Genomic DNA, 17,140 nt, shown 5'->3' with positions numbered 1-17,140 from the left:
CATGCACTCAATTTTATAAACCCACCACCCATGTCTGGCCACTAATAGCACATCATGGCTTAAGGTGCCACCCCCTTTCCTCATACAGCTTCCGTCTGGGTTTGTATTAGTGGGCTTGTCAAAGTGATTTTGCCTTTTCTGCTGAACCCTTTCAGTTGTCTGTACCCTTTATGGCATTCAGGCTCTGGGGAGGCTGTCTCTTTTTCTAGCACACAGTGCTGTCTGGGAGTGAAGGAAGTGTCATACTGCAGTGATGAAAAAAGCCTTGAGCTACGTTTGTTCTTCTCTTAGGTCTTGCAGCAAATGCCAGGACTCCAGAGGTGGTAGAGTTCTGCCAAGAAATCTAAGGTGAACTTACGATGAGTGTTTGGTATCTTTTGAGTCTGCCATTGTACGTTCCCTGAAGGAGAGAAGGGCAAAAAGGGGGATAAATCCCTTTTTAGTCAGTCTGTGTGACAAATGGCTTGAATATTAGTAACTGCTGCACAGTCTAGTGGTGGCCCTCAACACAAGAGAGCCTTTACTGCAGGACAACCTTCAGTCTAGACTTAGCTGCAGCCTGACTAGAGAGCTAGGACAGAATAAGACACTGGTAAGAAATAGTAAGGTCAGCCTGTTGCTCGTTAGTCTTAGCATACGTTAATCCTAGGGTGTTATTGTGGCTGTACTTTCCCATCAGTTGGTCATTCCTGTCCCAGAATTTTATTGTACAGCTTGTCCTTTTCTCTCCTACCAGCTCAAGTTGCAGGTGCTGTATGGGTCATGTTTTTAAGGGCTACAACCCTTCTGTTACGGCAAAGCCAGGATTTGTCAGTAGATTTGTTTGTGCCAAAGCAGAGCACTGTTACTGCAGTATTATGACAGATCAGTGCAGCTCGAGAAAGAGACAAGCAAATATACTGGGTCATGGGTTTATCTTTATGGCCATAAAAATGGGTTTCTTCACTGCCATCAGGACTGTAATAATTTGATGCTCTAGGGTATTCCTGATGCCTGATACTGCCCTCTTGGAGACTGCTGCCTGGAAGTTGCAGGGAGATTCTGGAGATAAAGCCTTGTGGACAAAGCTATGTAGAATAAACTATCTACATGACTACTTTTTTTTTTTTGCCAGGATATATGCTTTGGTGAGAGCAAAAGGAAAACTTGCTTTTCTGCTATGATGGTGAAAATTCAACAAGGCAGACAGAAAGGTCTGGTTTATAGCTTCTGGGGTGGAGAATACATTATGCTAGTGCAATATTTCCTATACCTGTGGCTCTGGAGGCCTCTGGACCCAGACAGTGCTGTGGGTGCTTTTCCCCTGAACCCTGGTATTGCTACCCAGATCTGGTGTTATGTTTGCTTTTTTAAAATGAGTGAAACCAGCCTTGGTTTCTTTCTCCTGGGATTGTAATTCTTGAAATTAAAGCTGCATTTTCCACATGTGTAATCTTTGCTGCCACATCTGTTCAGGAGACATCAGGCTGCTTATTCCCTTGAGTTCCCGGTGTTGTCACGTAGAATCAGTGCTGTGTTATTCTCTACCTTGAATGTCCCAAGGCAGCAAGCAAGATCCAGGACTTCATCTTCTATTACCCAAAAGATCCCAGTGGAAGCTGCACAGCAGCAGTGCTGCAATTTTCTACTCTTTCCAGACTCTTCCCTTCCCCAGCGCCGCAGCCTAGAGCCAATGCGGCATTTGCTATAACGGGCAATGACTTTTTGAGATCAGGCAATGCACTGTAGGCTGTACCACTCGCTAAATAACCCTCCACAGTAAAATGCAGAGTTGCAAACAAGAAAATCCCCTTTACAGTTTTTACCTGCAAAAAAGCAAAGAGGAAATTGGCTCACAAGTGTACTTGAGGTGTTGGAGTGCCCTGTTCTCTTTTTCCCATCTGTCTTCTCTGTCCTCATGTATTCTGGGCTAACACGTCTGCAGGAAGATAGCAGGGAGGGATCTAGCAGATAAGTCCACCCTCAAAATGGAGGAGGGGAAGGATACTCCTGATTAATTCTTTCACAGCAGAGATGAACTGAAGCAAATGGCATCTCGGGTGAGATGGTTGGTTTTGTATACCAGGAGTACCTCTTGTTTCTCCTGCAAACTCTTGACCTATAGCTGTAGACACTTGCTTAAAATCTCTCGGCCTCAGCAGCTCGGGGCTGATGCACAGCAGTGAGGGATGCAGGAGCTGTGTGGACATAAAACTGATTTGTTTCTATGGAAACGAGGAAATTTCACCGTGTTGTAAGGAAGTAGGAGGGGAATTATCCCCCTGGGCCTGGCTCTGGCTCTCGGGTTGGGTTGGTTGCTGCACTGCAATCGTAGAGCAGCAGCCCGTGAAGGGATTATCTAGTCGGTGATCACAACTAGGGAGAGAAGCACGTGGATCCAACCTGCTCCCGTTGGAGGCTTCCTCAGCAGGGATGACACAAGGCACTGCTGTTGTGTGCCAGGATTCCCAGGGTCACAGCCCCCCATGGCACCTAAAAGCAAAGAATTTAACCATGGCCACTCATAGCCAGAGAGGAGGCCTGCATTACAGTACGGGCAGCTGTGACTGTGTTTCCTGCCCAGACTTTTCAATTAGGATGGCGAAGGGGATGAGCTGTGCTCATACTTTAGCACACCTTCTTTTAGGCATGAGCTGAGAACTATTTGTGGTGTCTGCAAGGACTGGGGGAAGCTGAGGGCTTTCAGTCGGGCTTCAAGTGTTGCATGCTGATGAAATTACTGTATGTCCTGTTATGTTTGGTGTACTGCTTTCAGAAAGTCCCAGCCCTGAAGTCCTGTGACGGGGGGGTGAAGGATTTTGAAACCTTTTTTCTAAAATGAAAGTTAGTATCATTAAACCAGAGAAGGAATCAAGCACGAATATACACCTCAATCAACAAGTTCAAATAAGAACAGTACTTACTAAAACCCATATATTCCTCGTGGTCTGTAGTTTGAGTCTGTTTGAATGGACCCTGTGCCCTTGTGCAAGATCCTAGTGCTGATCCTTCAAAAGGGGCTGACCAACACTTCTGTATTTCAGACTGTCATGTCCTAAAGGTACTTGCCTATCTAGGCCCCAGCAATGACTCTGAGAGGAAAAGCGTGGATTTCTAGATTGAAGGAAAGCAGACCATGGAAAACTGGCAAAAATGGTAATGCCTGTGTGTGTTTGAGCCTCTTCCTGAAATATTCCCGTGTCTGTTCTCTTCGTGCCCTCCTATAAATGTAGTGCAGGAGCTGTGTAACCTTCTCCAGTGGAGAGAAATTCCATTTGCTTGGCTTCTGCCTCCCCTCACTGTATATAGGGACTTCAGTACATGTTCTATAAGCTGAGTTAGGGATGGAGTGCAGCTCTGTTGGAAATTCTTGCCTTATGCTTTGTAACACAGCCAGTGAGTTGATTGATATGTGGTAACCCATGGTTATGAGTTTGCAGGGGTGCACCAGAAGAGTATAGCAACATCTCTGCCTTTCAGGTCATCTAAAAATGTATATAGTGCCCCTTGAAAGTCAGGCCAGATCCTGCTGTAAGTTCTACAAAGCATAAAGCTAGGGTATACTGGCTTCCTTGGAGTTATTGTAGATGTACAGCAGCAGAAATCCCTGGGGCAAACTCTTGGCTGTGCCAGTTTACTCTGTGAGCTGGCAGGCCCCCAGGCCATTGAATAAAAGTGTAATACCTGAAGTGTAAGAATGCTTCTGACCTCCTTGAATGTCTCATGCCCTGTGGAAGCAGTACAGCCATGAAGCTCTGTAGTTCTGTATCAGATTAACTTGTGCACAGAGGCTGTAGTGCAGCCATGACTTGCATAACGCATACAGCTGTCTTCCAGGTTTTGATGTACCTTGAAGCTAGTGGAGTACAAAACAGAAAAATCAGCCCAAAGGATTCAAATAAAAATAAACAATAGAAAAACTTTTCATCTTATCCCACTGCTTCCAGAGACCTGCATAGAGGTATGTGCAGGAGAGGGTCTGAGTGAGATACAAAGAAGTGAGATATGGAAAGAGTGAATGAGAAAGATGCGGACTGCAGTGACTCCTGGGAACCAGTCTGTGCAGTCAGAGATAAGCCAGAAAAGCAGAATTTAGTGTGCTCTGGAAGGGATAGGAGAGGCAATTGTTTCTAAGCAAGTGTTCATGTAAAAATTGCTGTGCACTTTGTTTATAAAGGTGCTGCAGGCTGAAGTCTCAACATGGCCACTGCAGCTGACGTATCAGTTCAATATTCTTGCAAGAGAACATTGCACAGAGCCTATTCCCTCTCTAGTTGTCTGAGCCCCCTCAGCCCACCCTTGACTCAACAAATGTGTGCTAAGTGAGGGAAACGCTTTTTTGACCAGTGCTTTTGATGTTCAAGGCATGTCGGTCTTCTCAGGGACCCACAAGAACACATAAATATGACAATGCGTTTCAGTAATAAAAGGCTTTATCTTGTTCTGTAGGAAAGAAGATCTATGCTCTACCAAAAATTACTGAGAAGGTGACAGAGGGGACAGTACTGGAGGCTGTCACCTCTGTATATCTAGATCAGTGACCAAGCAATTGTGCTGTGTTCCATTACAAGAAGACAAGCCCTGTGGCTGAGATGGAAGCTCACTCAGCTGCTGTCTCTCCGTGGCACATCATTTAGACCCAAATGTCAGCGAAACAAACCCCGCCATTATGCTGGTGCACAAGGAACTGGGTTTGACTTGCCAAACTTACTGTATGTAGGCTTTCAAGCAGCCAGCCATGCGTTTTTCTGTGGAGGTGGGTTATCTTGGAGGGAGCAGTTTCCTGAAAGGTTTCCTGTCTTTTTGGCAAAGCCTGTGATGTGGGGTCATTATGGTTTTTGAAATGTTGCCTTTTGCAGTAAATGTAGGTTTCTTATGTGGCTTTATTTACTTCATATGTTAACTCTGAATACACTACTTTTTTTCTTAACTTTGAATAAAGTGAGCACAGTATGGGAAAAAGGTGCAGGAGAGCTCCAGAACATCACACATCCTGGTCAGTTGTAAAAGGGGCAGAGGAAACAAAACAGAAAGGTGGTTCTTGTGGTGAGAATCACAGTATCAGTTCTGGAGCAGGATGTGTGTGTGTGAACATGTAACACAACCTATTTCTACACTTTCTACAGTGAATTAGTATAGTTGCTGTCCTTTCATGTTTGAAGACCACAGTGCCTCAGTTTCTGCATAAAACCTTAAGAAAGGCATCTTGGACAGAATACCCCTCACACGTGCTGGGGACCTGTGCTGGTGTCCACTGCAATGCTGTGCAAAGGAATAGAAGAACTCAAGGCAGATAAGAGAATAGGAGAAGGTGCAAACTTCAGAAGTTACTTTCTAGTTCATTATCTGTCCCTTCTGACTCTTGTTTGCAAATTATCTGGTAGTATGCTATAAATGTAGTCCAGCTTATACTAGCATTTGTGCTTTGCCTTGCTTACATAGCACCTGTGAAGTTTTACAGTGTCTGGGAACTCGCCTTATGTACAGAAAACTCCCAAAGAGGTCTGCTTGGCCCTTCTTGGTTACTGATCTGGAGAGCTGTACTGGGGAGAAATGGCTAGATGTTGGAGATGCTGTTTGAGTGCTAGAAATACTTAGAGCAATTGTAAGTGTTCGAAGCCAGCACAAGAGTGTTAACGTCCCTTTGCGCTACTGTAAATAGGAACTCAAGGTACAAGGCAGTGGAAAGACTTCCCTTTAATTTTTTTGTTTCTGCTAACATGTATATTATGATGACACTCATGAACTATTGCTTGTCTTATTTTTCACAATTGTATTCTTGAATAATGAATCATTGTGCACAATAATATTGCCAGTAAGCTGGAATGTGGTGTACTTACAATAGATCTTTATTTCTATATGTATCCATTGTGTGACCAGAACCAATTACACCCTAAGAAATTATACCATGCACTTATGGAATTATTCTCTTTCACTGTGGGTCAAGGCTAGGCACACTGTTGTGCTGTGGAGATTGGCAGATAAGTAACACACATCCCCTGGCTTAAACTTCTCTGAGTCTAAAAGTGCTAACCTTAATGGAAAAAAATGTGGCTACCTAGCAATGAGAGTTACCATGTGATTATGAGTCTCTAGGACTGGTGTTCAAGTTCACATGATGCAGCATGAAAGGAAGATGAAAGCTAAGGGCAGAGAAAAAACAGTTAGAATAGGAGGTTGATAGGTGTTTTTGTTCATAATGCACCTGCTTTTAAATGCTTGCTGTTCATGTTGGCCTGTCTGGCTTTTTTTTTTTTGAGGAGCACTTTGGTTCAAGGAAGATAAGAGCTCATAGAGGCTACAAAGTCAGCAGGAAAGAAAAGTCTAAATTTGTAATGCAGCCCTCTTGTTAACCTAGTGGGTGGCAGAGGAAAGAACAAATTTGTTCTTGCCTTGTGTCTGAGTTACAGAATTGCTTATGAATGTACTTGCATGTCACTTGAAGGATCACACCAGGAAGGTGCTGTCAAGGGCAGTTCCTGCATCAGGCTTCTACCTTCTGGTAGAACTATATGTCTCTTCCAAAGGAGCACCAGGCTTGAGTTAGTATTTAGGAAGTAGAAAGCTACTACCATTTCTGAGGTGTTTGTTTTAGCAGTCATGAAGATTAAGAGTAAATATTTTTAGCCTTGCATATATTCTGTGGCTAATGTGTTGCATAGGTGTCAGCCTGTGTTTTAAAGATTCATTTGAGACACGTGCTGGAGTAAGAATATGTTGGGAAACATAGCTATTGTACTGTGAGATGAAGTTGCTGTTCAGAGAGATTTACAAGCTGTTTATAGAATGTAGCTTGTATGAAGATGTGAATGTTGCTCATCAGTGCAATGATCAGAAGAGTCATATGCCAAAGATACTCATACTCCTATATTGCCTTGGGATTCGTGTAATGCATTGTGCCATGATGAGCTAATGAAGAACTCTTGATCTGGATGTGTGTGAATGATGATCAATCATAAGACTTCACAGATGAAATGAAGACGGTTCTTAAGCTTCAGCAGGAGCAGGTCCCAACTGTGTAACCAGATAGTAAAATCCATAGGGGCAGGAACTGTATTTCTTGCTGTGTATTGGCATAGTGCTTTGTGCAGTGCAGTTCTGGTTGAATTGCTGTCTCTGGGTACCACTAGAACACAGCAAATAACAAATATTGGATTTAAAAAACAAACAGCCATGTGAAATTGCAGATGCTGTATGAATCTTAATTTTCTGAAATGAATACAATCCAAACTAGGGATTAATCACATCCCTTAATACCCTGTTTGTCTGTAGATGGTTAATAAATCAAAATTAAATCATCAGATGGTGGTGTTCACTCTTCTGTTCTTTAGAACTACTTTTATGCCTTCATAAACTGAAGGTTTGGCTTTTTGATTGAGGCTTTACCTTCTCTAGTGCATTCTAATCCAAGAATCTCGAAGGACTGACAAACAATAAACTGCAAGGATGCTGTATTGGTACATCTAGACTAAGCCTAGATTCATATTTCAAAACCCTCTACAAATGGCTTTGTAAGCCTTCATCTTCCCGGGAGGGAGGGAGAGTAACTGGTGGTAGAAGCGTTTGGTCTGTCTTCCATTTAGAACAAGAGAAAGTACTGTGGACTCGGTTCAGTTGTTGACTGACCATGACTTTTGTTGCAATCTCAGTGAAGACTAAAATAATGCATGAAAAAGCTTTGACTCAAAGTGCTTTCAGAAATACAGATTACCAGTGGATGGAGAAGCTGCAAAACCACTTTAATTCTGCAGTACAAGGAGTAACTTGTTCACAAGGCTCAATAAACCAGGTGCAAAATTAATTTTATAGTCCAGGAGTCCTAGCAGCCTGTCCTGTGAACTGACAAAGTTCTTGGGTTTCCCCATGTATTTTCTATGTATCTTTCTGTTCTGAAATTGAGTTCTTGCTAGGTTGAGAGCTGGGCTCATGAAAATGCATTTGTAGTGCCTCATAAAGGATTGCAGTAAGCCTTCTTGATCAGCCTATTAAGGTTTCTAGAACACATGAGCAAGAAGAAAGTGTTTCTGTTGATTCTGTCTCTGAAGATCTGCATTAGTGCTGTCTTCCCTCACAGGTGTGTTTATAGCTGCAATGAAATTTCTTGGTCAGTACTACATAGTGATCTTTTGACAAACCTCAGGGCGCCTTACTAAAGTGATGAGCTGCAAAGCAGTATACAGTGTCTATATGCAATGCAAAGGAGGTGGCCAGCAGAAGTGCTTTTCCACTTGAATTTGATGGAAGGAGAGCATGCACAATGCTCATACTTGGGGTGGAAGAATATCTCTTGAGAAGGAATTGCAGTCTGAGCTGATACGTAGAGATGCCAGTAGTATGTTACCTTCCTTTGCTGTTAGGAAGTCATGGTTGCCACTAAATTTCATGGCTACAAGGTCATAGGCAGGTTACCTGCAAATGCTATATTGCTGGAATTAAATGCCACTGTAACTGTTAGTGGGAATCTCTAGGACAAACCTAAAACAGTGAGCTAACCACTTCGAGCAAAGCACAAAGGGACAGGCTTACTCATGCAATGACTTTTCTCTTGCTTATTGGGTTTGAGAGCATTTATTCTAACAAAGCAGGGGAACCAGGCACAATATGCCCATAATGATCACTGAGATGCTGGAAGACTAGTTCCTCTTCCAAAGATCTAATTATCTCCTGTTAAACAAGAAAACATCAGATCAAGACCAAGTGTTTGGTCAAAGGAGTAAACAAGTGGTTTTTTGACTAGCAAATTGTGTGTGTGTTCTTTAGGAACAAATGTGGCCCTACTGCAGCAAACCAGCTCATGCAAGTCTCTTCATTTAACAGTGACATTTTCTTCAGTGTAGTAGCAATGAATAAAAACAAGAAACTTGTCTGAAAGTTTCAATGTGTGCCTGCTCAGGAAGTCCCAAACTTTTCATATGGGTATCTGTCCTACTTTTTTTGCCTGCATCTATAATGTTTTCTTCACTTTTCCATACAATGTACGTTGAATTACATAAACAGTTTGTCAATCTCCCATGTCTTACAGATAGTGGAGGGGAAAATGTCTTTGGTCTGTGTTATCTTTAACTTCTAATCCTCTGTACTATGCAAGTCATTGAATGAACTCTGAAACTAGTTCATAGAGCAAACATGCTTTTTCTGTCATTAATACCACCTTTTTATTCTATAGGATTTAAAGATACCTAGTGCATGGAGGCTTTTCGTATAGAGTATCTGGCTTTAAATTTAAAAACTTGTAGGGAAATCCCAAGTCCCCAGTGTCATGACTATAAATGTATTGTTGCATGACATCAAGATAGCCTTAACATGTTTCCAATGTGTTTGGATTTTGAATGTTGCTCTATAGTAATTGCTAGATTGTTTTCCATCCTTCAAATATTTTTTTTACTATTGTGTTACTAATGCAGTTTTCAGCCCAAATCTGTACTTAAATGCAGTTCTGCATACTAAAATAGAAATAAGACTGGAAGGGATGATGTGATTGGGTTTGCCCAGAGGTAGCTAGTCGAGAACATGTGTAAGCACTTCAGAAGTGAGCAATGCAAAATATAACAATAAATGCCTTTTCAGGTCGTTTCCCCGCCTGAACTTTTTCAGCCTAAGAGCCATCAGGATTTGTATCCTTGGTTATTTTATTGTCTTGGTTTAGAAGAGGAGGTCTGTCACTGGTCAGACCAAGAATTTACCTAGCTCAATATCATTTCTCTGACAGTAGTTAATAAAAGATGAGTGTGAAATATGTATAAATAAGTCTTCCAATAACCGATGGTTTGGGAATGTAGCTGAGCAGAACCTAGATTTCCAACTCTGATAAAATACTTGGAATTGCATTGCTAGATCTGATACCTCAATATATTGACGGGGAATTTTGAGTCAATAGCCAAGTAAAAATGATACAAGCAAATTAAGTATTCCCTGAATACAACTTCCCTGTTTTAGCTGCTACTTTGCTGTGTTTTCTGGATGAAGCCTAGCCTGAAGAAGGGGCACAGTGTGGTATTCCTGCTTGAAAGCATAGGAAATCAAACGTTGTCATACCACTTCTGCATGTTACAAACAAAGCAACAAAAAAGTAATCTGCAGTTCTTAAGATGCAAAGTGAACGAGGAAAATGCGGGGTTGGTGCCCTCAACCTAATTGAATTTTCAGGCACAAAGTCTTGTATAGCGATATATGTAGTAAGACTGCTTTTGATGTCATGCTAGAGGCTGCCTTGTCTTACAAGTGGAATCCCTGCTGCCCTCGTTCCAGCACTCAGTTTTCTAGCATGTTATCTCTGAAGACTTACTCCATCTCTTTTTTTCCTCCCGCAGCCTTGCTACTGTACATCTCCTGTGCTGGAATTGAATAAGCCAGTTTATCTAACCCTTCTGCTCTTGTCTGCTCAAGTCATCTGGCGTGCGGTTGTTATCTCACGTATCGTTTCCCTGATTCTGACCTAATTTCATCACTTTGTGCTGCTCTTTCTGGAGCAATAGGTGTGTGTGTAAATCTTTCCCCTGGCTCCTAAGTGGACTCAAACTGTGCTGGGCATGTTGTCCGTGCCACACATGCTCTGTTGTAGTTTATTTACAGAAGCAATTTATTATGCCTACTGCAAGAGGGCAGGCAAGACTCCCATACACTGCCTTCTCCTTGGTGCCCAGCCAGCTTGCCGCAGAATTCACTAATCTGTACTTTTTAGTGTCTATGATTTGAAAGGCTTAGTTGGAGCAGGAGGAGGAAGGAGTTTATCCAAGAGGCTGTAGAGAGAAAGGAAGTGAAGAAGAACAGGAAATAATATGGATACAATGGGGTGATGCTGCATCAGTTGTGGGGTTTTTTATAAAGCTTTTCCGTTGTAACTCCTGATAGGAGTCAAGCATAGAGAAAACTCAAGTTGAACTGCATGTATCTCCCAATGTGTGGATAAGAACACATGTTCACTTTCTGGTATTAGGGATCAGATTGCACATATTTTTCAATCAGAAATAAAACAGCACTAAGACTGTTGGTTTAGGTGACTAAGTTTGGCTAATAGATTTGTCCTCTTGTCTTCTATGAGGACATAGTGTTTTTTCCTTGGACTAGCCTGGGAGCTACTTCAGTTAACAGTCGATTGGATCATTTTTTTATAATGCTGGAACCTAGATGCCACATAGGTTTTCCATCTAACTTTGTCCTGAATTTTTGCCTTAGTAGCTGTGACAAGGAAATCAGGATTTTGGCCGAAGCAGAAAGCTTCAGGAAAACATGGAGCACAACATGAGTGGAATCTTAATTCCTAGAGTATACTTAATCTCTTATTAGAATCTTAATGCCTAGAGTAAAGGCAAGTGGTGCTTTTCCTACAGTAAAGCAGGATTTGATACTGCAAGTTGGAGGTCAATAACTAGAGTATTGTCTCAGTGTGCTAGAAAGGGAATCTATAGTAATAGGATACCTTTTTCTCAGGTACAATAAGTTCAGAATGAACCAGTGCAGCTCAGTTGGATTTATTATGCTAAAAACTGATGCTGGGGTAGGAATTTTACACATACAGACCACAGACATCTATAGGAATGGAGCTGAGACAGCAGAAAGCTGCTAGAGTGATGTAATGCCTCAAAGATTCCAGGGTTAATCCCAGTGGAATGGAAAAAATAGAGCTGTATTATCTGAAAAACAAATGAAAGACAAACCCTTTTTAACTCTTTATACGTCTGAAATAATGAGAATGGGTTACAGGCTTATTTTAACTGGTAATTTGTACCAGAGGTCCCGATACTCCAGGATTAGTAATTTACAGGAGATTTTTTTATTTGAGGTATTAGAGATTGTAGGGTGCCTCCTTACCCTCCCTTCACTTGAAGCTGTTCTGCAGTTTTTGATATTATCAAGTTACTCTGACAGCCCCACAGATGGAGAAATACTTTTATAGCTGGGGAAAGGGAAGTACAGAGAAGTAGAAGAACTTGCATAGGATTATATAGGAAATCGGTGACCAAACCAGGAGCTGAAACAAAACTGCTAAAGTCGTTGTCTGATATGTTTAAAACAAAAGTTTATTCCTCATCTTCACTTCCTTTGTCAGTCTTAAGCTCAGGCAGGACTAAGAGCAGGACACTCAAAATGGAGAGCCCTGGATTTCTCGTTCACCAGAGTAGTTAGTCACTACTGAATTAGCAAAATTATTCATTGCCATAACGATCAAAGGAGGGAGGATTATGTGCCAGAATCCCAGCAATGTAGGTAGGACTTCTTTTAATGAAGAAAACTATATTCATGTTGTAAGAACCATGTTTTGAAGTGATGCTTTTCCCACTAGGCAAAGAAGCAATTGATGATATTTTCAGAGATGCTCAGTGGCTCTTGAAGAGCAAGATAAACAGCTGAGTACTTGAAAACCAGGCCACAAACTAGCAAGGTCATTGGCAGATGCAGTGAGCATGCCTAGCTTTGCTCAAAGAACTTGGATTTGGAAAAAGAAAAAGCAAAGGAGAACTTGTGGGCTGTGGCTGCTAGGTCAGCATTCGGAGAAGGATAGTGAAAGGCGTCCTTCCTTTGAAATGATTTTAAGTAAAAAAAAAAAAAATTCAGGATTCTTGTGAATATAGAAGGAAGCTGCTGCTGGTTTTGCATTGACGATACTTATATCTTAAGTAGTTAGCCAGGAGGAACCCTGGGTGGAGGCAAGCCTTTGGCTGCTGTTTATTCTTTCAGATGTATCATAAGGTGTTTGCATGCTGGAACCAATGTGGTGTCTTCTCAAGCACCAAAGTGCAGGGTGTGAGTGATTTTATTGTAGTTCAGGTAACTATTTTGTCAAAAGTAGGCATACTAGTCTTTGGGCTCTGCTTCAATTTCTCTTTTTGTTTCTGATGAAAAAGATTGTTTTTTTTCTAAAGTACAGACAGCTGTATTAAATGGGCTTATTAGATAGCTTAGAACTTCAGCTGAAGGAGCTATAGCTGTCACAAGGATGTTCTGTGAGTGTAGGCATCTTCAGAACAAAAAGTTCTTATCTTCCTTGAGGAGGAGCACTTGGGTTTTGGTGCCTTAAACCTTTTTGTGCCCATGGCTGAGACTCCTTGTTAGAATCCATGTATGCTTATAGAAGGAGAAAAACTGTGAAAAGGGAAGGAAACAATCATTCACTTGTCTGAAACTTCCTGTTTCATTTCAGGGACTTTCTGCCACGTGGATCTGGCATTGTAACCAGACGCCCGCTGGTCCTGCAGTTGGTAAACTCCAGCACAGGTATGTGAGCTGCCTTCCCTGTGTGTCCATCTGGATTGCTGTCTTAGCCAAGAAAGCCACTTATCTGATCAGTGGCACTGTTCAGTGTGTGAGAAAAAAAAAAAAAGAATTTCTCCCAGTAAAAATGACCTGCAGCTGGTTTTCAGTTCTACCTGTTTTAACATTTGCTGCATTAAGTGTTCAGAAGCAAAATGCTTCTTAGTTCTTTTAATTTATTAGGCAAGGCTCCATGTATACACTTACCACAAATTTTCCTTTGCCTATGCAGCTGTGGCTTTAGGAGTGGGTAAGACCTAACAGCCAGATGACCCTGCTGATACTCTACTGAAATAAGGGTGTGAGATGATTTAATGAACTAAAAACACAGTGTGAGATCACTGGGGCCTGGAGAAGAAAGACTACAGAGTTCTGTGGGTGGTCTTTTGGGCAGTTCACTGGTTTTGCTACTTACTTGCAGGATATTTTCATTACCATTTCCCTTAATGTAAGTTAAGGTCTCATCCGGGAGTTGTCAGGTGAATGTTTCAAAGTACTCTTCCTCTCTTGTCAGGTGAACTTGATCTATCCATGGCAGTCCTATTGTCTACAGTAAGGAGATAATTTGACTTTTAGGTTTTAAAATTGAAACAGAGGGTTCTTGGATTGGTTAGCCTATTCAACACACAAAGACAATTGTATCAACCACCAGACAATTCAAAACCATATCAAGAGGTGGTTTGTTTTTACCTCTCTTGAGTCTGTTCTCATTACATAATGAGACTTCAATACTGAGCTAGTCCAAGTTCTCCTGAGTACCAAGGTACCTCCATAGCTACACCAGAAGATCACTGCTGCTGCAGGTAGGTGCATGCTAAGTTTGCTTAGTATCATCAGAGAAGGTCCTGGACTATTACTTGAATGAAGACAAGTGAGGATGCCACCTCTGCTGAGACAAAAGCTGGATTGTGAAGATGCTGAACTCAACTGAATTCTCTGACGTTGATCAGATAATGTGACTGCAGTAACTTCTATGCCAACCTGACAGGTCCTAGTGGGAAAGGCCCTTGCCAGACTTCATCCTTTCAACTGTTTTTTGTTTTGTTTTTGCTTCAGGGCATGATGTTTCCATTACACTTTGAGTCTCTGATTTCAGTGTCTATTTCTGACTCTGCTTTTGTTTAGAATATGGTGAGTTCCTACACTGCAAAGGAAAGAAATTCACTGATTTTGAGGAGGTCCGTTTGGAAATTGAGGCTGAAACGGATCGTGTTACTGGCTCCAACAAAGGGATTTCCCCTGTGCCCATCAATCTTCGCGTCTACTCTCCCCATGGTAAGTCCTAATGCAGCGTGTGAGTCAGGAGATAGATGAGGCAGGCTGCTGCTTTGTCATGAAGAAAATGGAATGATTTGTCGTGAAGAAAATGGAAAGAAAGAATGGAGATGAAATGAGGAGTGTGCTTGGTTTTGACTTTAATCTCCGTGTGCCCGTGCCGTGCTGTATCAAACTGCCAGCCTTAACCATACTGCTGAAACTGGTTTGTCCGCCAGCTGAAGTATCTGACTGCTAGCAGAACTTCTCCTTGAAACAACTGATGTCTGTGCAGAAACTTGTTCCTGAGGCTGTTCTTCCCATCAGTATGGGCATTATAGCGAAGAGCTGCTGTCTCCCCTGCTTTCTGATACTGCTTTACTGGGCAAATAAATGGAACAAAAAAAATTGATCGGGAGAGTGGCTTTCTTGAAGAGCACTTATGTTCTGTTTGCATGTAATAAACATGCTTTGTATAGTTCAGAAGACATACTTTGTATAGTTCTCTCCAGGTAGTGCCTACATCATATGTTGCTGATCTCAGTGGAAGAATTCTGCTCAAACAAAGGAGCAACATGGTCCCAAATTTGCCAGCTCTTTAAATGTGAACAGCTGTATGGGCATTTTTTTGAAAGCAGCAGCTCAGTGCTATGTAGCATTTGGCTGCGTAGAATTTGTGCTTGATTTTTAGTTTTTATTTTTTCTCTCAGCAAGATGATTAAACAGTTATAGGGCTGCATATTGTAGTACTTCGGGAGAAGGCCCAGCTTTGACAGGAGCCTCCCTTGAATAAGGGTGGCAGGACTGAACTCTTCAATACCAGGGACAACTCTTAATGAGTAGAACCAACTCTTCTGACTCTCCAGTCTTTGTTATGAAGCGAAAAAATGTACTGTCACCCTTTCCCCTTCAGTGTAGCATAAGTGAAAGGGCTTTGAGGGTACAGTTTCTCTGATCAGTGTGAAAACAAGTGATTTAAAGGGAAGGGTGATGGGTCAAAGAGTTCATTGACAATCATGACTAGTCACAACTAATTCTTACTAAATAGTAACAAAAAGGAACTAGAAGGGTCTGCGTACTTCTGTGTGTGCATCTGTTAGGCCCATTATATATCGGAGACACTAAAGCTACAGGTGGTCCTACAGAACAGAACATTCCTACCTCAACACTCCCTTGTGCTATCTCCTGTTTCCTATGTCTAGTCCTGAACCTGACCTTGGTGGATCTACCGGGTATGACAAAAGTCCCAGTAGGGGACCAGCCCCCTGACATCGAGTTTCAGATTCGAGATATGCTTATGCAGTTCGTCACCAAAGAGAATTGCCTCATCCTGGCAGTATCCCCAGCCAACTCTGATTTGGCCAATTCTGATGCCCTGAAGGTTGCAAAGGAAGTAGATCCTCAAGGTAAATATCTCTTAATTTAGCATGACTACTAGACAGTGGCCTGATTTTCCTTTTACTTTTTGGTTGTGATTAGCTCAGTAGCTGTGGGCTCCTGTCTATTGTCTCGGGTTTTATTTTCACCAATGCACATTCTTCTGAGAGGTTTTAGTGTTAACAGCTGCTGTAATAGAATTTTTGTTATTCCCCTTTTCTTCCTTTGTCTGAGCCCCATTTCTGAAGAGAAGCATTTCCTGTCCTTTAGTCATCTGCATTCTGCCTGGGGAAAAGTTGGAAAATCTGCACTAAAATCCCTCTGCTGTGGCATAGTATGTGCATGTTTCAGCAGGATATAACTGAGCACTGAGCTTGATTATTGTCTGTTTTGCTCTCATGGCCTCTTGGACATGATGGGAACTGCAATGTTTGAGTTCAAGAGTCCTTGAGTAGCCAAGCTGGGCAATCGGTAAGCTCTGTCAATGGAGGAAAATATTACATGAGCTGTTTGCTTGATCAGGTACGTTTGTGCCTTTCCATAGGGCAACGCACTATTGGAGTCATCACTAAGCTGGATCTTATGGATGAAGGAACTGATGCACGAGATGTGTTAGAAAATAAATTGCTTCCTCTTCGTAGAGGTATATTTGCTCATGCTTTGTCCATGATCTCCTTCCTCTATTTTCCCTGTGTTGGGTGTCCTGGCCTTATCCCCTTCCTGAAACATCTGTTACAACTTGTAGTTAAGATGACTCTGTTCCAAGCTGCAACTGAGAAAAGTTGGGCAACAGGAATCAGTCATGCTGTTAATAGGAACTTTTTAGGTATTTGTACCTTGATATGTAGTTCTAGCAGAAGCCTTATGCTCTTATCTTTACTTTCTCTTTCCTTACTACTTTTAATAAGGTAAGCTGCCAAAATGGAACTCCTGTCTAAAAGATTCCCCTTGTCTTTTATCTAGATGAGATTGCCATAATGTATCAGATGAAATAATTTTGGATTGTGATACTTGCTGTGTATAGCCATAGTGAAGTACTGATCTTAAGGACTTTAACAAAAGAATCTCAGATGAATGAGACTAGGGTATGCTTTAAGCTAATTCTCAGTGGTGTAGTCATTTTTGTCCTGCATACCAAGATATCAGAACCTGGGCCATTCAGAGGAAATTCTAGTCTTAAACTGTTCAAATTGGCTCCTAATAGTGTGTTGCCACTAGAAGCTGGGTAACTTCCTTCTCACTCCAAGTCCCGTTTATGGGATCATCCTTGCAACCATCT

General features: G+C 41.9%; 1 protein-coding gene across 9 annotated transcripts in view; it reads left to right on the top strand.

Annotated features, from left to right (window-relative positions):
- DNM1 (dynamin 1) overlaps positions 1-17,140 on the top strand; it is a gene marked incomplete at both ends in the record, with an annotated part of 68,996 nt that overhangs the window by 11,348 nt on the left and 40,508 nt on the right. For all 9 annotated transcript variants that reach the window (XM_082008953.1, XM_082008955.1, XM_082008952.1 and 6 more), the window contains 4 exons: positions 13,121-13,194; positions 14,356-14,505; positions 15,687-15,890; positions 16,406-16,504. In XM_082008953.1, the coding sequence (XP_081865079.1) occupies positions 13,121-13,194; positions 14,356-14,505; positions 15,687-15,890; positions 16,406-16,504 (527 nt within the window). The remainder of the gene's footprint in view (positions 1-13,120; positions 13,195-14,355; positions 14,506-15,686; positions 15,891-16,405; positions 16,505-17,140) is intronic.

The sequence above is a fragment of the Phaethon aethereus genome (genome assembly GCF_964289735.1).
Source record: "Phaethon aethereus genome assembly, chromosome: 20".
NCBI lineage: Eukaryota > Metazoa > Chordata > Aves > Phaethontiformes > Phaethontidae > Phaethon > Phaethon aethereus.
Note: the sequence above shows the minus strand (reverse complement) of the source record. Positions and strands in the feature narration are given on the sequence as shown.